The sequence below is a fragment of the Erigeron canadensis genome, chromosome 3, assembly GCF_010389155.1.
Source record: "Erigeron canadensis isolate Cc75 chromosome 3, C_canadensis_v1, whole genome shotgun sequence".
NCBI lineage: Eukaryota > Viridiplantae > Streptophyta > Magnoliopsida > Asterales > Asteraceae > Erigeron > Erigeron canadensis.
In genome coordinates this window covers 46,603,361-46,628,839 of record NC_057763.1, presented here as the reverse complement: position 1 = coordinate 46,628,839, position 25,479 = coordinate 46,603,361, and the positions used below count along the sequence as shown (strand labels likewise).

General features: G+C 34.6%; 3 protein-coding genes across 6 annotated transcripts; 1 reads left to right on the top strand and 2 right to left on the bottom strand.

Moving 5' to 3' along the window:
• Positions 1-117: 117 nt before the first annotated feature.
• Positions 118-5,615, bottom strand: LOC122592900 (telomerase Cajal body protein 1). The gene is made up of 14 exons (XM_043765225.1): positions 5,344-5,615; positions 5,195-5,257; positions 4,911-4,966; positions 4,745-4,825; positions 4,558-4,631; positions 4,238-4,320; positions 3,590-3,696; positions 3,355-3,497; positions 3,211-3,258; positions 2,886-2,938; positions 2,599-2,683; positions 2,061-2,127; positions 1,154-1,270; positions 118-405 (listed from the first exon to the last, which is right to left on the bottom strand). The coding sequence occupies exons 1-14, from the start codon at positions 5,502-5,504 to the stop codon at positions 281-283; spliced, it is 1,263 nt and encodes a 420-aa protein (XP_043621160.1). The 5' UTR covers positions 5,505-5,615; the 3' UTR covers positions 118-280.
• A 1,574-nt stretch (positions 5,616-7,189) lies between these two features.
• Positions 7,190-11,609, bottom strand: LOC122592831 (bifunctional riboflavin kinase/FMN phosphatase). 2 transcript variants are annotated; one of them, XM_043765149.1, is made up of 11 exons: positions 11,415-11,609; positions 11,085-11,173; positions 10,319-10,505; positions 9,864-9,994; positions 9,665-9,734; positions 9,492-9,557; positions 9,040-9,194; positions 8,852-8,947; positions 8,157-8,308; positions 7,986-8,069; positions 7,190-7,692 (listed from the first exon to the last, which is right to left on the bottom strand). In XM_043765149.1, exons 2-11 carry the CDS (start codon positions 11,149-11,151, stop codon positions 7,543-7,545), a joined length of 1,158 nt encoding a protein of 385 aa, XP_043621084.1. In that variant the 5' UTR covers positions 11,152-11,173; positions 11,415-11,609; the 3' UTR covers positions 7,190-7,542. The 2 variants fall into 2 exon arrangements, with proteins under 2 accessions (XP_043621084.1, XP_043621083.1); XM_043765148.1 differs by having other exon boundaries at positions 11,419-11,609.
• A 6,715-nt stretch (positions 11,610-18,324) lies between these two features.
• Positions 18,325-24,570, top strand: LOC122594640 (B3 domain-containing transcription factor VAL3-like). Of its 3 annotated transcripts, XM_043767072.1 has the most exons (13): positions 18,325-18,709; positions 19,709-19,790; positions 19,937-20,035; positions 20,210-20,495; positions 20,574-21,135; positions 21,309-21,405; positions 21,610-21,784; positions 22,268-22,347; positions 22,653-22,946; positions 23,119-23,168; positions 23,534-23,604; positions 23,721-24,254; positions 24,364-24,570. In XM_043767072.1, exons 1-12 carry the CDS (start codon positions 18,582-18,584, stop codon positions 24,233-24,235), a joined length of 2,439 nt encoding a protein of 812 aa, XP_043623007.1. In that variant the 5' UTR covers positions 18,325-18,581; the 3' UTR covers positions 24,236-24,254; positions 24,364-24,570. The 3 variants fall into 3 exon arrangements, with proteins under 3 accessions (XP_043623007.1, XP_043623008.1, XP_043623006.1); XM_043767073.1 differs by having other exon boundaries at positions 23,724-24,570; XM_043767071.1 differs by having other exon boundaries at positions 23,721-24,570.
• The last annotated feature ends 909 nt before the right edge of the window (positions 24,571-25,479 follow it).

Below are 25,479 nucleotides of genomic sequence, written 5' to 3'. Positions count from 1 at the left end.
CATGTATCTCTTTTTTAACCCTAATCAGGTATATAAAAATAACAATAAGCAAGCCAAAATTAGGAATCATGAGCTTTTGGTGCGCTTTTTCCTAAATAATAAAATCAAAGACTAAACTTACAAAAAGGAAGATAAAAATATATAACTGAAACATGAAGAACAAATTGAAATATATGTTAAAATTGCTCCTTAACTTGAGAGGCTTGCAGCATTGCACAAACTGTCACAAAAATATGAATTCGGAACAATGAAAAGTTTTGACCTGGAACAAGAAATCAGGTCATGGGTCTTGAGACGGGCTTTGGTGATCAAATTGATCATTTAAGTCTACAGGGTCTGTGTTTGCTGCATAATCCTCAGCTGAATATACGGAGAAACTCCAAACTGAAGCACAGTTTTCGTCATCTACATGAGATAAATGATATTAGAAACACGGATAATAACTACTAAAAATATATGCGACTAAAAGCATTTATACATCCTTAGCGTTTTCGACAATCCGTCCTTGAAAACACAGATGTGATAGTTGCTCCTACCTACTAATTTAGTTTGATGTAAGAGACATTTAGTATTTCAGTTGATGTGAATAACAAAAATGTTGCCATCAAAGTAAAGCCCTAAAGGTTGATGAAAGTTATTATAAACAAATAGAATGTTAGGTCTCAAATAAAGATATATGACAACCTGTTCAAACCTGATTCTTCATCTAGGTTGATTTCAGAAGATCTCTCTCTTTCTCTCTTTAAAGACATTGTCAAAGCAATTTATTTTCATACTATGCAGTTTCCAAATTTTGGCATTGCCACGTCCAGAATTAGTCGGACTTGGATCTAATAATTTAATAGGTGGACGGATATCTTGAACTAGTAAAATTTCATGTGTTAGAATATACTACTATAGTACTATCAATGCATTACAAGTGGATTTAAGAACAAATACACACATACACAGACTACTTCACACAACTCTAAACTGAACTTGTACCATCTGTATATCTTATCTTCAGGTTGAATCTTAATTCTTTTGTATTTATCGTATTTGATTAATTGGCATGAACCACCAACTTCCTTTACTTTGGGGATAGAGAATAATAACGAATTAAAATCTAAAGATTCAATTTGAATGTGAAAGTAAAAGGATTAGAATAGAATACCTCGTAAACTTAAACAAAGATCTTCATCAGACTCGTCAAGTGCTCCAAATCTGCGGTGTCCTGATGCAGTGGCGGCCATTGGCAACAAAGGATGGAAAGAAAAACCACTAACAGTATCTGATTGAACGGACACAACCAAGAGAAAGATGATTGTTAAAGAAAGTGGCTAAGAAAGGCGTGTGAAAAACAGCACAATTTGAACACACTCAATATATTTGACCTATAAATTACATCTATACAAAACAATGGGTCAATGGCATTAAATTTAGAACTTTAATACCCGGAAAAGATTGAATTCATTAATTTTGGGAGGCGATGAGAAAGGTTTGAAAAAATTACAAAGTTTGACAGATATCCAAGCATTTTTGTTTTCAGCCTAATCAGGGTTTGAGCCTTTGTCAAGTACTAGGGTCCCGTTTATTTAGAACTTGATGAACTTAATAAAAAGTACTTAACCAATTAAGTCGATCAAAATTGTTTGTTTTTGACCTAATAATTAAAAAAACAACTGTATTGACTTAATAAGTAGAGACATTATTTAATCATTCAGTCACTTAATCTTTTCAATCACTTAATGGTTAAAAAACAAACAAGACCCAACCTAAAAGTCTATCTAAAATAAAAGCGTCAATTTTCCCTTTTGGTCGATTTCAATTAACCCTTGTGTTTAATAGAAATCGATAATAAATTGTGGCCTAAATTCACTCTGCAAGTTTCCAATCTTTTATCATTTTTGAAAACATTTCAGATGTGTTTCAAAGTCAAACAAACTCATGAAGAAATTTAGTGCAGACTAAACTTATATACTCCCCGAGTCAAAAGTTGCAGTTATTTAAGACATCAGAAGTTGGACTTGACTGTTCACATATCTACCCAATATATTAAATCTAGCTTGAGATAGTAGTACCTGATGCGGCTTGAAAACTCGAGACCCATTGACCCGTTTGAAGATCATATATATGTACCAAACCATCCTAAAATCAACATTTTGCCAAACAGTTAATGCCTTGAATGTAATACTGTATTGGTAGCAAAATGAACCGTCCGTATGGCGGAGCAAAACGGGTCGGTCAGGTGGTCAGTGGAAACCCTTTTATGTCCAATTTCTAATTTTATAAATAATGTGTGTCATTATATGATTACGGAAGTTATTCTTTTATGATAAAACAATTGTGGTTTTCCCTGTTCAGGATACTGTTTCAATTGTAATCTGCTGTTTTCTATACAAAGTGATTTAGGAGGTTTTATGTAACAAAATTAGGCTTTACATAACCTTGTTTGACCCATTTGTGATGTTCAATTTTAGACTGTTCTTTTGTTTTACCCGTTAGAGGTAAAACAACCTGAAATCGACCAGATAAATGAGTGAATGGTTCACAATTGATACCTTTTAGTAACAATCTGACACAACGACTTATAAATAATCCAAAAAGTTTTGAATATACCTGTCCACCAGTTCCAAGATATCGACCGTACGGCTCGGTGTCAAACTGTATACGCTGATTGGTCGTTTCTGATGATCTATATAACCTAATAATTGAACAGAGTAAGAAAAACATGAGCATTCAAGAAGTTAAACACTTTGAATGCTTAATTAAGCATAATTTGATACACTGACAACAAACTAATATATTTAATTGAATTGCTATAGGTAAATAATCATTTGGGAATCTGATGTAATAGATTTATAAGATTACATAAAATTTGTTGCACCAAGATAAACAGTACGTACTTGTATACAATTTCAACTGTCTTGCGTATATCCCAGCATAATATATATGGATCCTGCAGAAATCAGATGACATGTACATAAATATCCCAAATTTACGGAGATATCAAGAAAGTAAAAAACAAACTCAGATGGTAATGTAAGAATAGAACAAAATAAATAAAAATATAACTAGCTATAGAACTATAGAAGTAATAATAATTAGAAATATGGGTGCACTGAGACACATGATTATTGCAGGACGACAGAGGCAATGCAGCTAACAAGTATGCAAAGTGAAAACAAATACATGTATTATACACAAGTACAAGGATAGTTAGCATTATACCTTGCGTCCCCCTGTATAAAGATAGTTTCCATCTTTGGAGAACTGAACCTGTAAAAGAGGTGTCAGAAATAAGTCAATAACAGCCTGAGTAATTTTCTTTCATCATGATTAGCTGAATAGTTCCAAATATAGTGGCACACTTACATGCGTAACTCCTCCTTCTTGACCGTGTAAAACATACAAGAGTTCCATATTATCTTCCCTATGTATAGCTGTCGTTTGGCTGTAGGACCCTGTCGCAAGCATCCCCGTATGACTTGGGGAAAAGGCAATTGAAGATATGATTCCTGAACAACAATGTTTTTGTAGAAAAGAAAATATAAGTACTGTGCAAAAACATTTCATTTATAACTATATAGCGAAGACATCCAACTAGAACCTGATTGGCCTTCCTTGTTTCCTTGAATGGTAGAACGTTGCTCAAAATCTCTACCAGGGCGATGGATATCAAAAATCCTGATGGATTTATTGTAGCCAGCAAATATCCTGAATCATAACAGCTTTTCAGTTTCAATCTTACATAAAGTAATAAGCTGTGGAAGGGAGTAAGAGCTCGACTATGAAGGTAAAAAAAAACCAAACAATTGCTTAACTGACAAATGATATTAATATTATTACACACCTAAGAAAGGACTAATTGTTGAATCCAGTTAATTTCATCCACTATGAGTAGTATGCCAAGTATCTGAAAAGACTAATCATGTAACTAGTTGGTGGAGGCTGAAAGTCAAGCTAAAAGAATACAATGTAGAGAGCCCAATAAAACACATAAAGATAAGGGCCCGCCCATGGTTGTGGCACCTGAATCTTCCATGCACTACCATATAAAGCAGAGCAGTAATAGACCAAGCATGTTATTTTTATTTCAATAGAAAAACAAAAGGCATAATAGCAACAACCCACATTATTGCATCTTTATAACAGCAAGAGAGATCAAAACTTTCATCGATCATTGAAACAATTTTCAAAATTGATAAATAAAATAGAAACATTTAATGCTGTTGTAGTATAGCAAGCAGAAACTTACTTCGTTCCTGTTGGGTTGAAACCGATTGAAAAGGCAGCAGTAATTTCATCCATGTTATCATATGCCCGATAGGTACAGCGTAACTGCAATTCCATATTAAATGAATTGTTATTGTGCTGAAAAACTATGATCACGACAATAATCCATGCCATATTACTGCTGGATCTCAAGAAGTGTGACATCTTGAAAATACAAGACAGCTAACAGGCTTGTTCTACTCATTAAATGACAATTAATACATAATTATATTGCTAATCTGACTCTGAAAAAACTAAAATTCCTTGTCATTTAGTTAAGTTATAGATAATGCAATGGAGCACCTGGCCTGTGCTAATATCCCATAGATGAATAGGATGGTCCCGCGTGGTAGTTGCAAACACACAAGTTACTGGGTCTGCAATACAATCGAAGAGCATAATATTGGTTCACTGCTAATAAAGTGGTACAATAATTAAAGTAAAAGATTGATACTAATGGAAAACGATTCTGAGCAAATAGATACTATACCTGACGCAGACATGTAAGGGTACCAGCAATAATCATATATGGCTTCTCCCTCGGTTATAGCAAGGTTTGCAGGAAATGAATCTGCAAAGGAAACATACGATGACAATATAAATGACCAATGATTTACTTGTCGGGTATAATAATCACATTTGAAACGGAAACCAACCTTCAAAAGTAGATAAAGAACAATCGGTTTCAGCTGCAGAGCTTTCATAATCTGGTCTGTGAAAGAAAAGAGAACAATTTCAATTGGATACAACTGATGCTCAATAGTCATCTGCTACACTATAAACCACGCTTATCTACCATCCCGATACACCGCCGAATATTTTATGATAAAACAGATTCTCTTTGACAGTAAGTAGGCTATGTGTAAATTCATATTACATACATATAATGTGAATGGGCAGACCTAACATAGCTAAAAAATATTAAAGTTTAAATACTTACAGATTGAATAAACTAAGTGTATTATCATCAGAAGTCGTTAAAAAACACGAACCATCCGGCGACCTACAAACAATACAAATACATTTTTAAGTAACACCAATTAAATTAAAACTTATATATATATATATATTTACACACAGAAACACTACCATTTAACGCCTTTGAGGAAGTTATTAGGGTTAGAAGAAGTTGATCTGAAATGTTTATAAAAATGATGGGTTTTATAAGGGGGGGTATCGAAACGCATTGCTGCTGGCCAACTTTCATACTCATTGATTTCTCCGGCTTCTATTTCGACGTTTTCCTCCATTTTTACTCGCCGCCGCCGCCGGAGAAGAAGGGGCTAATGTTCACTTTTACCGCCAAATATAATCTAAGCCGCAAAAGCAAAAAGAAAATACCAATAACCATGGGAAAGTGAATAAACCCTTCACATTGGAACTTTTTTATTCGATTAAAAGTAAAAAATAAAAAATCATTTATTTATTTTTATAAAAAAAATTGACATGGGAGAGATCTCAGGGGGGCAGTAGTAAAAGAACTTAATTCTTATGTCTTCTTCAAGATTTAACACGAAAACTCTCTTAAAGAGAATAGTCTTTCAACCATTGAGTTAAAGTCTAAGGACATGAGAGAGGTTTTACATAAATAACTTAATATTAACTTTGGATTCTATCAAGGTTGTCCATAAAAAATGATAAATCTACAACTACTATTAGCTCTCTATAATAGTATTGTACAATTTACAACTGCGTAAAACATAAATTGTTTGTGGATAGCAAATAATGGTTGGAGATATATCATTCTTCTTTTTACATAGAGAATTTTATTTAATTAGATTTTTTTATCTATAGAGATTGAGATTTTTAACGTAAATTCAATTAAAACAATATATGTTTTGATTTTCGTGAGTAATAGTATTTTATTTTTCTTAAAAGAATAATAGTAATAATAACAGGGAGTACTAATACTAATGTATAGTGGTCCTTGTTATTGAATTTCATGTTTGATAACAAGCATGCAAGTGGTAGTTTATTCATCACAAAAGACTCATCCAACTACTTGCTAAGAGCTTAATTGATAACAAATATAAACGATGAAGCATCTTTCTAAAGAAAACACACACTCCATTTATAGGTTCATGTCAACCATTATTAATTTTCTCATAAAACATTAATCCTACAACAACGACAGCAACAAACAAGACCCAACTCCTTGTAACCGGGGTATTAGAGAGGTGAGGTGTAAATAGTCTTACCTCTAAACAGAGGTAGAGAAACTACTTCTAAAAGGACATCCGGCCAAAAGAGTAAAAAACAGGGGTGTAAAGGATCTAGTAATTATAGCTGTCTGATGAGTATCACCCGATGTGTATCTAAAACTAGCATATGAAAATCGTAATAATGATAATTTTTTAATGGTGTATTCACTATATTGTATGGTATTGTACAACCATTTTCCCAGTTTGAATCTCGTTCAACCCATAAACACGTGCAATTCCATCTCCAACTGAGACCACTCGACCAATCTCATCCACTTGAAAATTCGTGTAAAAGTTGTTAATTCTTCCCTAATAGAAACCTTGCTTCATCAAAGTTTTTTTCTCAGTCCTCCATTGTGGCCAATGCTTCAAAGGGTAAAATTCTCATAGTAGTTTGGCAATTAAAGGTAAAAGTGTATTAACGTAAGTTAAAAGATTCTAGCGTCTAGTGGGTGAACCCTTGAGGGGGAACATGTTGATGGAGCGGTGTTGGTTAGTTTGATGCCCTTCATACGGGCAGCTCCCTGGCAACAAAGCAGTTGGTCTTCCTTAAAAAGCAAAAATTTGATTGTGCTCCTCAACGGCCCTATTTATGAGCCTATTTCCGATTCTCTTTCCCAATGTCATGAGAAGCAAGCGCCAAGCAGGGCCTACCCCTACCCCCTACCCTGGCTTTGCTCTTGCTCTGTTTGTCAAATCAAATCCAAGAGTAAGCAGGGAAAAGGAAAACATGGTAAAGAAAGGTTTAAAAGCTGAATTACTCTAACATGCAAGTTTTTTGAAGTACAGTGACTATAATAACAGCAATGAGTGTTAAGGTAATTACATTCTCATAAAGTTAATATGGAAGGAAATAAGATGATAACAAGAAAAAAATGGTACAAAAAATACAATAGAACTTTAAATTTGTAAGAGGACGAGTGACTAGTTCAAACAAAACTTTGTTCTTGGTAGTTGATTAATAACTGCCTGGATTACATTTATTACTAAGTTTGTAACCCAGCATCAAATCTTAAATGGGTAGATCCTTGTCTGCTTATAATCAGAGTATTTGTTCAGACAATCTCTGAACACGAATAAATCCATCTCACAAATGACTGTTGTGACCTAGGGCAATGCTTTTGAAGTATGTCTCGTCCTTGTACTTGGCGTATGAAGGAAGAGCAAGTGCATTCTCTGCAATTTTACCGTCTTCGTGGATTTTTGCAACAAGGCTTTCGAGTGAGGGGAAGTTGGCCTGTCATCATACAATCATGACTCTGTAAGTGAAATGGACAAAAATAATTGAACTTGAAGCACTTATTCCCTTTCACACCAGAATAACAAATTCTTATTATAATAAAATTCTAAAATCTAATAAGATCGTTATCATCATCAGTCTTATAGACCTAAAATTACTTATCATCTCGTAATCATCATTAGTCTTGTATATAGATCTTAATCTTGCCATGGGTTTAAATAATTAAAATAATTTGACAACGTTCTTTTAAAAAATATCATAAGTTCAAACTCAAAGCGCAAGAAGTGTACCTCGGGTCGAATATAGCCAACAATAACAAGATGTAATTCCTCACCATAGAAATCTTCATCAAACTTATGAAGCAGCCAAGGTTCCTGTAAAAAGGATAGGATGAAGAAAACATGGGTTAAATACTAAAGTAGTATATTTAAGTATACTTAAAAAGTTAATAACAAACTCACTATTGTCTTCTCGGTGTTATTGAAGTATGGGTTCCAACCAATGCTCATAACCATCTTGTAAAAACCACGGGTTGATAATTTGGCCCAACCAAAATATACACCCGCAGGATGTTCAGAAAGGACACTTGCATAGCCTTCCACTGATAGATTAGCTGAAACAATAAAAAGAATCGGTGACACCATAAAATTAGGGTGATTGATATGTTTAATTTATTAGTCTTAATCCACTAGTCTTTAGCTTTTTGGGATTATCAACAGCTGAGCTTTGACCAATCGACCTTGGGTCTAATAGACTCGAGTACAACCCAGGTTGGATTCCAAGAAAGTCTGGTTATAGAGGAGGCAATTAAAACGAGGCACATTAAATCAGTTGAAAGTTGACAAAAGCTTATATTGTAAGCAAAGTCCTCCAAAATCATTTTTATATAAGCTTTTAAGCATTATTGAACAGTTATATTTTGTAAGCATATTGACACATTAGTTCTTTAAAGAACATCCAAATATTGGACAAAAAGTGCTTTCGGGCAAAACCAGTCCAACCTGGCAACCTGACATGTTACCCAACCAACCTGAAACGCTCAATTTGCCACCTCTAACAAACACATACATAACTCCATCATTCTAACGGCAGGTGAAAAACTGCACATTTATTTGAATGAAGTGAAAACAACTGAAAAAAAGATAAAGATGTGAACCTGTTGGTATTCCAAGCATCTTCGAACCACGGCCATAACCTTTAATGACGGGACCACCAATATGCCAAGGTTCTATCGGTAACGTACCATCAATCCCTGAAAAATCAAAATAATTAAATCAGATAAGTGGACTCATATAAGTGGGGTTACTGCTTACTGGATAGTGTAGATCAGTGAGAGATATTTACAATCTTCAAATGGAGGGAGGCCCCACTTTTCAGGATGTAGGTCAAGAAGTGAGTTGATCACCTCGTCCGCTGCAGTGTATAGATGAGACTGCTTTGGAAGAGATGGCACAGCAACCACTTCCATTTCTGCAGCTTTAGCAGCAGCAATACCAGGTCTGACATTTAACAAAGTGTTGCTATATTAAAAATGTATGTGATGTTAAGGAAAATTGTTCTCACGCATTTCCAGGTAGATCTAAACCGGAAAAAGTTCATATAAATTAACAAGTTTCAGCAGTGCTACATCACTTAAGGACCTCTAATTAACCACTGGATATTGATATGATGTATAATGCTATATTTCCAAAGCTTAACCAAATGAAACTTAGCTGGTCATAGATAATAAGCTATGTTACGCCACTATATTTAACAGTTATTTCAGTTCTATACTTGATAAGCAATTTAGCACTCACAGTGAATCTTCGATGACAAGACACTTAGATGGATCAACATTTAGCCTCTTAGCTGCTTCCAGGAATCTGATAAAGGAAAATGTGTAAAAGAATTGTTTAAGAACAAGGTCATCTGTCTCAACTGATAATTGAAAAAAAATCTAGCCAGGCCAACTCAACATGTCTGATCTTACATTTCAGGCGATGGTTTTCCTGCTTTTACTTCATCACCAGCAATAATGGATGAGAAGGACCCTTTCCAAGCTGCACATTGTAGCTAGTGAGACAACAACTTAAAATGTGTAAATATGAAGAGAAAAACTGAAAAGTGCTTCGTTAAGTGACCAACTAATCTAAAAGCTTTAGGCTCACTATAGATAAGTTCCAACTTACTCGGATGATAGCTAATCTTTGTTTCGATGCTTTCTCTTGGAGAGTTAGAAGCCAACGCCATTTTCACTCCATGCCCCTTCAAATGTTTAATCAAACGATAGGCACCAGGTAGTGCTTTAAGTTTGCACCATCTAACAATTTAAATAATGCAATCCGAAATTAAACCATGCACAGAGTTTGAACAGAAAAAGTTAGGTAAGTTCTAAGAGATTTCATTTGCATAGATAAGGGAGAGGTCCGAGTGTTAGTAGATAGTTGCCTAAAAGGCTAAAACCGCCTCCACAATTAAAGGGAGAACAAACTATGGCTTTAGAAATTTCAAAAAACGGAAATATATCAATAGTGTGTACCATGGTCCATATAACTCACCATTATAAAAGTTATTTTACGGCCATATATCGTTTTTCCTTTCTTTCTAAATGAATTATAAATGGAAGAGAGGGGTTGTTCATTACTGATCAGAGAACATCGGGGTAATTTCTGATAGCAAGTCTTCTTTTGACAAAGGAAGCCCATAGTCCTCCACAATAGCAGATGCAGCTTCTATAGGCGTTTTGCCAATAATCTTCAGAGCCTCTCTCCCATCCCATTTCTTCTCATACTTAACCAAGTAAACTTTTAAAACTTCACTCACAATTCCATCTGTCACAGATATAGATTTTAGAAGATGATTTCTAAAGTACACTCCAAACACACGTGTAACCAAAACTCATAATATACAAATAAGTAAGTAATACCCTATGTTGTCTTCCACGGGTCTTGGGTCCCAATACCGTCTATGACGGAGTATGAGGGAGGTTGAGATGTATACAGCCTTACCCCTACCTAAGGTAGAGAGATTGCTTCCAGTTTCTACCTAAGGTGGAAAAGAACCTCCGGCCTTGCAAGGAGTGAGGATGGAACCCTTGACCTCTGTCATCAGAGGCATGGGTGTTGACCACGTGATCCAACAGTGTTGGTTTTCATTATATACAAATGTACTTTTAAGAAATATCCATGATATTGGGAGGAATAATAAGATAAGCAAGTTATAAAGAATGTCTATCGTTACAAGTGTATCGATATATCATATATGGTACAACTATTCATTGTTTTCCGATAGAGAAAATTTTGAGGCGCATAAGCAGGATTGGAACCTTTATTGAACCAACGTAAGCTTCATAAAAAATATAAAAAAAAACGTAGTAAACAAACAACCTATATTCAAGAAATGAAGCCTACCCGTATTAACAAGCGTTCCGTCCAAGTCGAGAATCACACACGAAACAAGCTTCCGCATACAATTCATTATACAGTTTGCCAACTTTAAACTGCAATAACAATTCACAAAGATTAGTTAAACTATGTGCCAAAGTTAAACCCATGTGCCTCAAAAATGTGGACATGAATTATAACAAAGAATATCTGAAACAAAGTTCATTCAGGCAATTTATCAAACACCTAATATGCATAATTAAAAGTATCAAAATTATGCTCTAAAACAACATACGCCCATTTATTTAAATCCAAAAAAGATAGTAAAATGGATTGTTAGGCTAAGGAAACACATACGTACTTTTGATGCCAACTGATGATTAACAGTGCAGAGCCGTACGTCGCCGGAATTGTCCCCGGTGACGACGGTGGATGTATATATATATATATAATATATTGGGTTAATCCGACTGATAAAACAAAGTCTGTTGAAGATAAACGGCCTGCCTAAAATTAACTTTGTTTAGGGAGTGTTTCTCAGACTTATTGTCTATTCAAGCCTTACTTTTTTGTTTGTATTTTTCTCTCTTTAGTGTATTGTTTGGTTAACTCCATACAGGTAGACGTACCTGTTTCGAAAACTCAATGAAAACAGAAACCCGTACGAAATGTTTTCATGAAGTTTTCATATATACCGAAATGATTCTGTGAAAATTACATACCGTATTCAATTAATATTATGGTTTCAATGAACTTTTTCTATTTCAAATTCGACTGCAATCTTGTGACTATGCATACCTCCAAACATAAATCAACCACATTATACAATTGAAATCACCATCAGACTTTTTCTATTCCAAAACTGATTAGTAAAAATTTAATTCGTGATCATCGGTCACCATTAAACATATATTGTAAAATTATACATAATCTCTAAAATCTCAAGTTTTTCTCTATATAAAATCAATATATTTTTATTTTTTATATTTTTTAGTGTCGTAGCTTTGCCGTACCCGTATCCTAAATTTTTTAGTTTTGTCGTTTCCCGTTCCCGTGCCCCTTAATCACCTCAAAAATAAGAGGAAAAATCTTGAAGCAAAAATAACTACACTTTACTCTCTTCTCCTCTTCACTCTTTTCCTTTTTACACTTAAAAAATCTTAAGAGTGGATTTTATCCTTTCCATACTTAAAAAAATCAATTTTATAGTTTTTATTCTCCTTTCTTTTCCGCAAGTAATTAAACTAAACAATACAGTGAAGTTTACTTTAGGGTCGTTTTCGAAACGGTATCTTTATCTTTGGATGAAGATGATCAAGATAAAACTGTTCATAGCTTATCTCTCCAATCTCGTTTATAATTTGGGTCATGTGGTTATTGTTGTTGTTGTTTACTTCAAAAAAAATTACCTATGTAGTTAATTAAATTTTGAAATTGTACGTCTCGAGATAGGTTAATTTGAGGACAACCCTTTGAAATATGATTGAAACACAATCTTACTCAATCATTTTTCTTTTCATTTACACATCTGTAAGTGATGAGATGACATTTTCATAAATATTGACTAATTTTTTTATTTACACATGTGTAAATCAATGCATTTGAATAATAATGTTTTACATAAATAAAAAATAGTCAATATTTACGAAAATGTCATCGTGTCACTTATACATGTGTAAGTGAAGGAAATGAGTGACTGGGATTTATCCTTTTTAAATGGGTGTCTTCAAATTATCTTCTTTTTCTTGTATGTCTAATTTTAGATACTTAAAATAAAATTACCCAATTTGATCAACAAATCTTTTCTACCTAACATTTTTAGTAAAGAATAAAAATAACCCATCAAAAAATAATAAGTGTCATTAAGTTTGACCCATAATATTCTAAAAGCTTTAATTTTATTATTTGTTAATGTTATATATATAGCTACTTATTTTATGTACTTATATATATTTTTCGTATTTTCTAGGTAAAATGATAGATTAATTGGTTAATGTGTTAATATCTCATTTCTATATATATACACTCATATTTAAATAAAAAGTTCTCTGTTTATATCAGTTCAATTTCATTCTATCAAATATATTTTCAAAAGTTACTTAATTCAAAAATATATATACAATTAAAGTTTTTATTGTGTTTTAGTTTACACAATAAGGTTTGAAAAATTAAAAAGAGTTTAAAAATTTTAATTTTGATAACTAATTGTTAAAGATTTAAAATGAAATTCAACTTTTGAATTCATTTTAAACATTCTAAACCTCTTCTTATATCATATCTTAACTTATTTATTTATTTATTTTTATGAATAACTCATTTTTAAATTTGTATTTTTGGTAGAAATTGAAATAAATGAGAGGTTTTTATAGACATACAAAACCATATATACATATAGAAGGATACTCACAAATACTAACCAATGTATGGACATGTTTTGATTATGTGAACTATTCGACCGGATACAATTATTTGTTAAAAGAAGTACGATGGAACCAACAATAATGGATAGAAACATTTCTAAAGAAGTATGTAAAATAAAATACTTTGTAAAAAAAGTATGCAAATGATCTTGGAGGGGAAAGATGACAAACTAGTACACATGTGGGGTCTAACAAAAACATTTGTTATCATTTAATTGGCTATTGATATTTCATACTAATGGGAGATGATATTAATACCATGTAATTAGATAGATTTACCACATTTATGCATCATCAACTTATACAATTTGTTGTTTCACTTTACTGTGTGGTAAATTATTCAAAAACAATGATACGGATATCAATTCTCAATATGACTGGATGGTATAACCTATAAAAAGGAGCATTCATGTGCGTTTTTATTTAGTCTTTAAATTTATAAAATGTTGTACAAGTAACTATCTTAAAACAAAACCACACTAACGAGCAAAGAACCCGGTCACTGTAGTATAGTCTAGTGATAAGCTACAGGATCGTTCACAGGGACGCGTTGTTTTACCCAATATAATAATATGTGTAATTCTAGCGGTTGTGGGGTTGTCACGATTTCCTATTATACTAATGCAATAAAAGTCGCAACCGCATATTCATCGAGAGGCTAAGTCTGAAAATAGTTTTAAAAAACAAATAACAGTATTTTAATTAAAATATTTGTTTGGCATTTCCGATCTCATGGTACGACCAAATACTATCCTACTGGTTTGCTAGACTGTTGAAAACTTCATCACGGCTCAGACTCCCGTTAGATTCACTTCGCCTAATTACTAGTGTTGTCGCTAGACTCACACTACCCTATAAACAAATTATCGCTAGATTCATTGTTTAAGCATTAATGACCTAAAGTTTGTGTTACTAATTCATCTTATAATTACCTGACTCTTAAGCCATGGCCAGATATAATTATCTCCGGTGACCACAGTGCTCGTTTCCAAGTAAAAGGATCGTGTATGACATTGTTAAGCATCATGTTCAATTCATTATAATTACTATGGTTTTGGATCCCTCGGTTACGAGTGAATCACTTTTTACTTCTAGCTATAGACTGACTAGTCGTTTTCTGTCCTAGCATATTAGTCCTAGTGTATGATCATAGACAACCATTAAAATTAAACTAACATGTTCAGATATCAAACTGATAATAATATGAATTACAAATAAACATGGATCTAAGATAAAGAGTAAAACACACTCCAACAGATTATAAACAAACACAGTAAAACAATAAGTGTCTAGATGATCACATTGATCCAAACAAGTATTCAACCTACTAGCCTAACATTATTAAATGAATAACAAAGTCTTTGAAGATAAAAGACATTGTTTGATAATAGAAGTAAATAAAAGATAAAAGATCTAGACCAAGGATGAAGATCGGAAGGCGTTAGAAGCTCCAAAACCTTCTGGAAATTTGCAAAGTCGATCTAGGGTTGATACTATGCGGCTAGGGCTGCTGAATCGGCCCTCTCTTAGGGTTTTGAGGGTTAGTTTGACTTATATAGGTTTTTAAGTCGGTTTCTGATATGGGCCGACCAGCGGCGCTGCTGGCTGCTGTTCGTTCTTTTGCGTCTTCGTTTGGCTCCTGAATCACTTCCTTGCGTCTTGTAACTTCATAGGCTTCCTTCTTGAGTCACTTGATGTCATTTACCCTCTCTCACATCTTCCGTGAACCTGCATAAACATACAATTCATTAAGTACCAATAGTTCTGAAATAATAACTCATTTAGGCATAGAAATGAAGCCTTTTAACGGGGGTTTTTATCACAAAATGGACGCTCATCAAGCATTATCTCAGGAATGCATAAAACCATAATGGTTAAATGTAACACCCCAATAATTTTAAGATAAATAAATTAACCCCTTTTTGTAGTTTTGACATTAAAATAATTTCCTAGTATTTCAATTCTGAATCGGGGGTTAATTTAGTCGGAACTTTAGCGGATAATGGGTAAAATTCCCACAATCGGAGAAATGGGACGTGGCATCTCTAGGAAGTGCCAGCTAACTCTTTTCTTATGAGTCATGTTTCCACTCCATTTCTTTCTTCCCCCATCATTTCTTTCATGCAATTCTTATTGTTCTCTTCAAAAATCAAACTAAAATCCTTTAATTCAAGAATAAGATCATCCATAAAAATCATCACCATCATCATCGATAATCTTTACCAAGCAAATTAAAGCTAGGGCTTGCGGGTTTTGTAGTGGTGGCCGAAATTGCTACAGAAAAGAAAGGAAGAAGAATTTTCCAACTTAAGTCTAAGCATTAACCTATTGTTTGTTGAGGTATTGAATTCCCCTAATTTAGTTTTTATCTTTCTTTTTGAATTTAGGGTTCATGGATGAACCAAATTGGGGTTTTTTTGCTAGAAAATAAATTATGGTTAATTTCTCTCAATTCCTTAGTTAACCTAGTTGTCATTGAGTTATATGATGTGTTTGATTATGAAGTTGATAAGTTCAAAGTAATAATTTGAGTTTGTAAGAAAAGATAAAATTTTGCTAGTTATTGTAATGTGGTTGAAAAGGGTAAGATGAACTACCTAATATAGTTGTTAAAGGTGAAAGTAACTCAATGACAAATGGGTTGGGTTTTGGGTTTGGAAAAGGCTAGTGAATGAGAATTTGGTAATTTTGAGCAACTAGATGAAATGGCCACATGTTGGTGGTAAAATGAGATTTTTAGCAAAATGATAGATAATTTAGATTGATGAGTTAGAAAGATTGAGCTTTGTTAAGTGAAACTTGATTTTAAGCCAACTCAAAGAAATTGAGTTTGGGTGAATAGGAATGCTAGTGAATCGTTAGTTTGGCTAAGTGAGTTAGCCAAGATTGTGAATAAAGTCTTATGTGCATATTGTATTGAATTGATAGGTTGAAAGCTTTGCACTTGTTGTTGCATTGTTGATAGTCACGGAGGAGGTGAGTAATCTTGCATACTCTTATATGTGCGTTGGGTCGATTACCATACGATGGTGGATTCCATGTGTGGTAATCGATTCGGCGTTAGGGCCTAATTTGAGGCCGGGGCCTAAGAACCCCATAGTTCAGATGAGATAAAGGCCTAAGAACCTTTGAGGCCTAAAAACCTTTTGAGATTATTGTTTAGTGTATATGGATCCATGTATGTTTTGTTAGCGCAAAAGTGAGTATGCAAGTGATGATATGACGGTATCATTGGCTACATGCATAGTCTTTTGTGTTTTTGCCCTCCTTCGTATGTATAATTGTATGCAAGTTTATTCACTAAGCATTCGCTTACGTTTTAGTTATTTACCATTTTATAGGTGGTTCCAGAAGAAGGAACTAGGTATTGTTGATTTGAAGTTGTTGACTTGAAGTGTTAGTGACTTGAAGGTATTTGGTCATCCGTAGAATAATGACATTTTGGTTAGAAACCTAGTTAATTCCCTCTCAAACTCTTGGCTCTTGATACATGTGTCTTTCGAATGAGAATGTTGTGTATGATGTATTTTAAGTCTTGAAGTATTGACTATTAGGGTGGATTAAAGTATAAATCATTTTGGAGTCAACTTGGTCATTTCGTCACTTTGGGTAAATGCGGGCGAGTGACCCGCTTGGTTGTTTTAATGTAAATTTCAATGGTTAAAGTTTCGAATGTAGTAATTATATTGTAAATTATGTCATGTGAAGGTTTGAACTCAGATTTAATGTGTGATGGAACTTGTGATTTAGTTTGGAAAAGGTTGCAAATTGAGTTAATAGTCAAATTTGATGTTTTATGTGTGCAGTAAGAGTACAGACGCAGACACGGTTGACCGTGCTCAGCGTATGCAGTATTTCCTCTTGGTGTTCAGTTTTTGAGAGCACGGACGACCGTGCTTGCGGCCGCAGTCCCGCTGTCTTTGAGCAAAAATTTTCCGAGCTTCATCCGATGTTTTCAAGGTCTAAAACTTATAGGATATGTTTATTATAACATATTAAGGTGTTCTAATTTGTTAGATTTTGAATTTGAACATTTTGAGTTTTTCACTTTATTTTGTCTAAAAATTTTCCAAGTATGGATTGGTCAAATAAAGTCAACTTGTAAAAAAAAAAAATGGTCGAGTCGAGTTGAGTTCTTTCATTAAAACCATTTTTAAACTAATAAATTAAAACATTTGAGGTTAAAAAAGATAGAAGCAAAAACCAAAAAAGGATGTGGAGCTAGCCAACTAGGGATATGCAACTCACCCGCAAAAACCGCCCGTCCGAATCTGGCTTGAAACCGACCCACCCGAAGTCCTAATGATCTGGGTCACAGGCCAAGGTTTTGTTGCACTACAGGGTCACGAGTTGGTGGGGTTGGGTCGGGTGATGTCAAAAACTGAGAAAATGTGAAGTAAACCTGCGACCCGACCATGACTCGTCCGAGCTTAACCCGAACTAAAACGACCTGAATCTTCACGGACCGGGTCATAGTTATTTTCTCATGCACTCACGGGTCATGGTTCAACGCCGTTTAGGCCGGGTTTCGACCCACATACATCCCTATGTGGTGCCATTTTTTGTTACAAGAAATCAAAGCAAACAATAAATTGAACAAAAAAATGAGATTTTGAAAGTGATACAGACGCTGAAAAATTATAAAGAAAAAAAAAAGAGGCAAAATAAAAACTAGTGAGATTTTCAAGGAATAAACTCAAAAATAAATAGATTCTAGATACCCACTACTAGAATTAAAAACAAAAACCCTGACACACATAAGTCCCCTCATTTCACCCCCTATATATCTATAGATACAAAATATATACATACAATAAATATATGTATATTCACACTCACACAGTAAGACACCCAAGTCACAACTTTTAGCACTCCCCCCTTGTAACTTTCTCTTTACAAAACCTCCTGCAAAAAATAAAAACAAAAAACACCAAACTATACATACCTCTCCCTGTTATAAACACTCATCATCATAAATATTTATGTATAAGGAAAAAAAAACACCTGAAATGCCCAATTTAGGGTTCTAAGGCTTTCAAAAATCGATGTGGGTATCCCGTAAAGGAAGGAAATTCGGTTGCTTTTAATATTAATCCCGGCGGTGATGATGATGGCGTCATCTTCCGGTTCAAAACCATGTTTTAATAGATTTTGTACACAGGCAGTTGAAGTCCCTAAACAAGGATGGCTTTGCCGGACCGGAGATTACGCTGACCTCTGCCATCGATGCTCGTATTTATTCTTTTCTAACATTTTATCCATATTAATAAATATATAATAATGCTATTATATTTTTTTAATGTTTCTTGTTAGAATGTTTTGAGTTTGTTATTTCTGATACTATTATTATTATTATATGTTAGTATTGTATTGTTGCTTGTATTGTAAGTTATATATGTGTGATATTAATATATGTTATTATATTTTGGAAGCTTGCTTTTATCATCAATTAATTAAATAAATATCTGAATGAGGGTTCTTAATGATGATGGTGATATAGTTAATGTAGTTTGCTCGGTATGTTTATATAAATGCTGAATGGCTCCCTTGACGGACCGTGGCTATTGCAAAGGCCATCGACCCGAAATTGATTGTGAGATGAAATTTTAGTTGTGCGATAGTAGTCCATATGAGCTGGAAATGATTACCCTTAAATGATGTTTCTCGTTTCGGAAGTCATATGTATGTGTTGATTCATTTCGAGTAGCATAGTGGTTGGGGATATACAGGGTGACTGGAAAGGGTCACAAGTCCTAATTCTAATTGTTGGTTATGCGATTCAACTTGTCCATGTTGGCCGCAAGACTAGTTGGTGGGGTCCCCAACAGCTGGGATACCCCACATATATGTGTTTTTTTTTATAGTTAGAAAAGAAGGGGTAGAGAAGTATCAATCTTTTGCAAACACTTTTGATTAATGATTGATTGAGGATGATTATTGAAGGAAGTTGTTACATGCTTATGGAATATGAACAATGTATTCAATCAATGTGGTTTTCTGATCTGAAATGTGACCAAAGAACAAAGAAAGCATGTGCATATGTGGATTAAACTATCACTTTTGATACCATCATTTAAAGTATATCCAATCCTCATGTTTCTATCGTAAGATGACCCGGTTACATTGCATTTCGGTGGTTTAGGTGTTACTTTGTTTTTTGTTGCTTTCCTTTTCTATTGTTTCTTTACTAATATATCATGAGGTCCTGACTCTTGTTCGATTACGCTGTAGTTCTGTTTACAAAGATGGAAAATTCTGCGACACATATCATGTGAATACTGCTGGCTGGAGATGTTGCGAATCTTGTGGAAAGGTTAGGGATCAGTTAAGGCTAGTTAGCTGACTTAATATGCTTTTTTATGATGTGATAGTGTTGGGAATTTGTTTTCTTGGCACAATCTTTAAGTTCTTAGGATAAAAGTTAGGAACTTGAATGATGGACCATTATATACTTTGCAGCAAATTCATTGTGGATGCATAGTATCATTCCATATGTTCGTATTGTTGGATGCCGGAGGAATCGAATGTCTCAACTGTGCAAAAACAGAGTACATCTTGGTATGCACAATTACATATTAGCTCTACATTTTAATTCAGATTCTTTAGTGAAAAGTGTATTACACAGTTACACCACTTCATCTAGTCTCTTTAAAACAAAATACATCATGGTATGCATAGTTATATATCGTCTCATTTATTTCTTTTATCTGTAATTGATGTTTCATTTATTAGACACCAAATCCTAGCTGGCCATGTGCTTCTCCTTTCCACCATGGAGCTGGTGAAAGAGTCAGAGATATCTCTTCGAGAAATTGGAGATCTATTGCTGGATCAGGTCCTGTACCATGGCGGCAAGCACCAGTTATATTCAACACCTTTAAAGGTCAACCGGAATCACAGTCGACTTCATGTTCTCTGGGTAAAAGAACAACTAACAATCCTTCCGAGGGATTAGTAAATGACGTTTGGCGGGTCAGTACATCCGAGATGATCGGAGGAGATAGATCCACATTCACAGGTAAACCATATCATGTCAAATAAGATGTAAACCTTTTTTAATGAGCAAAACAAGTTTTACTTAACTGCTTTATTTCAGGAGGCCAGTCTGATGGAAAACATAATTCGTTTAAAGATGTTCCTTACCAATCAAAATCTTTATCTCATACGAATGCCCTTCCTCGCTCTAGTTTCCCAACTACATTTGTGGAATATGATAAAAGTAGTGAAAAGGGAAAGACGTCTAAAGCTCATTTTCAACGACTGTGCTCCCCACCATCAGTAGGGAAGCCATGCTATAATAATAACGGAGCTGACGTTTCTATTGAAGCTCAGGCTCACAGTGCATTTGCTCGAGGAGTATATTGTCAACGACTGTGCCCCCCACCATCAGTAGGGAAACCATGCTGTAATAATAATGGAGCTGACGCGCCTATTGGAGCTCAGACTCTCAACGCAATTGCTCGAGGAGAAGTTCGTTCTCAATGGCTGTGCCCCCCACCATCAGTAGGGAAGCCATGCTGTAATAATAGCGGAGCTGAAGCGTCTACCCGAGCCCAGGCTCACAATGTAATTGCTCGAGGAGATACATGGAGGCCTCAGCTACTTCCTCGTTACTGGCCTCGAATAACAGATCAAGAACTACAACAAATCTCTCGAGGGTATTCTACTTTCAACTCTTATTGTTATTTATTACAAATACCCAGTGGTTAGTAGCATAAAATATATGCACAACTCATTCCCCATGTTGTTCTTTATATCCTTTTGTAAAGTAATTGTTTAGCATTTTGTTACTGAACACAATAGTTTGTTGTTCATTTTGACTCCTTGATAGTTCAAATGCCAAGATTACCCCTTTGTTTGAGAAAGTGTTGAGTGCTAGTGATGTTGGGAAGATAGGGCGATTGGTGCTTCCCAAGAAATGTGCAGAGGTTAGTCTATATCGTTTATGTCTCATATATGTACTTATCTAACTGTATGGTACAAATTAAGGTTATGATATGAGATTTTGGTTTTGGGTGATGGTATGAGTGAACTATACAAAATTTAATGTGTTATGCTGTGACCATGATATAGTTGTTTCAGATTTTTCATATATGTGTTATCAATATAATACATTTACTGTTCTTGTACAGGCTTATCTTCCTCCAATTTCTCAACCTGAAGGTTGTCCCCTTGTAATCCAAGATTTGAATGGAAACGACTGGGTGTTACATTTTAGATTTTGGTTCAACAATGGTAGCAAATTGTATGTTTTAGAAGGAGTAGCTCCTTGTATACAGTCAATGAAGCTGCAAGCTGGCGATACTGGTAAACCACACATGCCACTTGTCCTTGTTTTGTCAAGATGTATATATTGATTTAAGCTCTCAATATTTTCTTCATCATTAGGGTCAATTCCCCAACACTTGAGCATGTTCATTTAGACAAAGTCATATATGTTAACATATCTTTTTAGGGATTATTACATGTGGATGTAACTAACAATGACCAAATGTGTATATTACGTAAAGATTTCATAAAATGTCTATGCCATGTAATGAACTTTCACATCTCAGTTATTGGGTGTACCCAGGTATATGTGGCAACCATATAAGATGGCACTTGTTAGTTTTTGATTGGTCAGGTAGATCTAATAACCGGGATGTGAAAGTTCATAATGGCATAGATATTTTACAAGATCTTTACATAACATAGATATTTGGTCATAGTTAGTTACATCCACAGGTAATAATCCCATCTTTTTATTAGTATTGTGAGCTTCTATCTTTTTAATATTGTTTTTTGTCTCAGTAACATTCAGTAGGTTGGAGCCCGATGGAAAGCTTGTTATGGGATCCAGGAAAGTACCACTTGCATCTACATCTGACAAGGTAGGTCTATTTTGTCAACAGTCGAGTCAGGGTAGGAATTATGACCAAATTACCTATGAATCACCGTACCGGATATGTGTCGTTTTGAATGGCTTATTCGAGAAAAAAATGCTTGACAGGAAATAGGTAGTCTCCGAAATTGTTACTTTTAATTGTTTAAAGCTTGTGTACTAAAAGTTGCCTGCTTTGTCTCGTTACCCAAGCTGGCGGACCTTCCTGCTTTACCTCCTCTACTTGAGTCAAAATGTCTAGTGAACCTAATAAGGGTCTTTCTATTTAGTTGTATTAATGTTACCTCACTGCAGGGGAATGCAACAACACGCACAAGGGTGTCTACTCATGAAGAACCTTTGAAGAGTAGTATTGTATCTAAGTCAAAAAATCCAGACAGTATATTGTCAGAAATCGATAAAGCTTCTATTCCTGCTAAAAGGAAAAAGGGGGGCAGCATGTGCTCTAACAATGAACACCTCAAACTTGATGAAGAGATACTTCAGTTCAAAGTTACGTTGGAACAAGTTCAAGGATTGCTACGACCACCTCTCACTAATACTCCCACCGTCGTGTTTATTGAGGATGTTGAATTTGAGGAATATCAGGTAATAGGCACTGCATTTATCCGTCATGTAGATTAATAATTGAGCAGGCTGTGTTAATCATAGATTGTAGCTGGCTATTGTCACAAAGTGGTCCATGATCTTGAGTCTCTTGTTTCTTTTTTGTTTCAGATGTCAAAATCGTGAATTCTAATAACATTGTTTAATTTAACAGGAGGCACCAATGATAGGGAGTCCTACAAGTATTTCGACAAACCATGTTGGGTAAGTTGGCTACTTAACTATCGACGGGCAAGTGGGTAGATATTGGTCGTTATCTCTAATGAGTTGAAACAGATCAAATTCAAAAACAGACTTATAATGAAATGGGTTAAATTGGATTTAAGTCGTATAAAGTGTTGGTCATCTTTTTAGTTTTTACAACCTCTTATTCCGAATTGTTAAAAGTTAGATATCAAAATAAATAGTATAGTCATAATTTTTATAAAAAAACCAATTATAATTGTTGGCGGGATAAACTGACCTGAACTCACATTTTTCTCAGCCCACCAATATTGCCACCTCTAAACTGATCAAATAAACTTTTTTTAACTTTAATATTCAAAGAGTTTGTACTATTTGGCTACCAGATTTCTGTCTTCAACGGAAGTAGAACAGACACAAGAACATCTTGAGCATTACCTTCCAATGATTAATCATGGTACAAATCACTTATGGTCAACTTTTGTGCTTTATGTACATTTCATGTATAGTTTTCATATTATGATTGCTTAACTTTTCATAATTTTTCTAATCTATTCGTCTTCTTTTCACTAGCAGCATCTTCTAAGCAAAACATATCAGAAAATTCAGGTTCACTCAAGACTATTGAAGGCATTAGTGTACTCGCCGACATAGCATCTTCTCAAGCCACAGCGAGACACCCCTGCCATAAAGCTGGCTGCACGTGTATCAGCTGTAGTCGGCCACCGAGCGCTACAAAGCACAAGTCGACCTGCTCTTCTGATGTCTGCCGAGGAAAAGAAGTGGGGAATTCCATTCAGAATCAAACCCAACTGCTGTATGCGGATATTATCCGGTATTCGCAAAGGGGAAGTAGTAATCTGGACTACAAAACAGGGCCCAATGAACGGTTTGAAAACATGCCAAATAAGGAAAGTTCATCTAATTTGTCTTTCACGATCGACTTGAATATACAGCCTGAGCGGGAAGAGGAATCTTCTCCTGTTTCAGACTCTATGGGGGTCATGAAGTTAGTCCAAGAATCTACACACAGATACCTGAGACAACAGAAACTATCAATCCATGGCGGTACTGATGGCAATCACTAATTATCATGATTTATAGAAGGTATTTTCTATGCTATTAGTTTATAGTAACAAATCATAGGGGAGGCTTTTTCCTAATACTTGTGTATATTCTGGAACATTGCCTAACTGGGTGGTGGTGGTGGGAGCAGTGGTAGTTGGGTGGAAGCTATTTTTGTTATGCGAGTAGGAGCTCACCTTGCTGATCCTAAGAAGCATTGTTAGAAATTTTCTCAGGTTTCATACGTTGGTGTATCGAAGCCAAATTCTAGAATCCAAATCATAACAAGTCATCGTACATAATTTGTTGGTGTAATCGCACTCTTTTACTTTTAAATGCCACTAGATTTATTACAGTATGGAGTTTTATATGCATCAAGTGTAGGATACTGCATCATTTTGGTGCGCCAAGGTGAATCCGTATCCATAACACATTATAATACTTGTTGAAATTTTCCGCTAATATTCATCAGATGATTAAGGCATCATAAAATTCACCTGGGTTGCGTGATCCTCCACTCAGTTGTTGTATGTAGATGAAAAATAACCAGGCTATTTGTATAACTAAACTTATTCCTGAACACTTGGCAGTATTAATCTATTCGAGGATGATAACAATTATCTCAAGAAAACTATTGTGAAAAAAGTTGTCAGTAGTATTAAACTGAAACTACTTTTTATCCAAAAGTTTCAATGATACTCACCACGTTTCTCTTATGACACCAGCCACAACCTCGGCCCAAACATGGCCCCGTTATTATAACCCGGTGTGCTGACGCTTTCCGTTAAGGAAATATGGACCGTAAGCATCACTGTGTAGATGGTAGTAGGGTATGCGTCCTTTTTTAAGAGATGGATGAACAGAGAGTACTGTTCATTAGGTTAAATTTATAAGCTTAAGTTAAAGCACAAGTATTGTTACTTCTGTATCTGTTGAAAGTTAGCTGAAGGAAACACCAGTGTCACTATCCATAGATGTCGGCCAATTGGACAATATGAAAGTTGCCAATAATAAAGTGATGAAAATGATACTCGTATGTAGTGAGTAGTATCCAGAAACATCTTTTTCTCCAACTTTTATCTCATTATCTAAAGAAAAAATAACCTTAATACCTAGTTTTTTTAAAAAATATATCAATATACCCAAGTTTTTTAGGATTTTTACAAAATACCCAACAAAATCGCAATAAATTTCAAAAATCGCAATGAGATTCATAAAATTGCAATAAAATTCCGAAAATCGCAACGAGATTATATAAAATCGCAAT

Bases quoted from the DNA above. Each gene is read 5' to 3' on its own strand.
- LOC122594640 (XM_043767072.1), top strand. From the start codon at position 18,582: ATGATGATGGCGTCATCTTCCGGTTCAAAACCATGTTTTAATAGATTT. The intron at 21,136-21,308 runs GTATTCTACTTT...ACTCCTTGATAG, and splicing joins CTACAACAAATCTCTCGAGG to TTCAAATGCCAAGATTACCC. The intron at 22,947-23,118 runs GTAATAGGCACT...TTAATTTAACAG, and splicing joins TTGAATTTGAGGAATATCAG to GAGGCACCAATGATAGGGAG.
- LOC122592900 (XM_043765225.1), bottom strand. From the start codon at position 5,504: ATGGAGGAAAACGTCGAAATAGAAGCCGGAGAAATCAATGAGTATGAA. The intron at 5,258-5,343 runs GTAGTGTTTCTG...TATTGTTTGTAG, and splicing joins TTCCTCAAAGGCGTTAAATG to GTCGCCGGATGGTTCGTGTT. The intron at 2,128-2,598 runs GTATATTCAAAA...TGTTGATTTTAG, and splicing joins ATCTTGGAACTGGTGGACAG to GATGGTTTGGTACATATATA.
- LOC122592831 (XM_043765149.1), bottom strand. From the start codon at position 11,151: ATGAATTGTATGCGGAAGCTTGTTTCGTGTGTGATTCTCGACTTGGAC. The intron at 10,506-11,084 runs GTAGGCTTCATT...TATCTGTGACAG, and splicing joins CGGAACGCTTGTTAATACGG to ATGGAATTGTGAGTGAAGTT. The intron at 8,948-9,039 runs GTAAATATCTCT...TTGATTTTTCAG, and splicing joins CCTCCCTCCATTTGAAGATT to GGATTGATGGTACGTTACCG.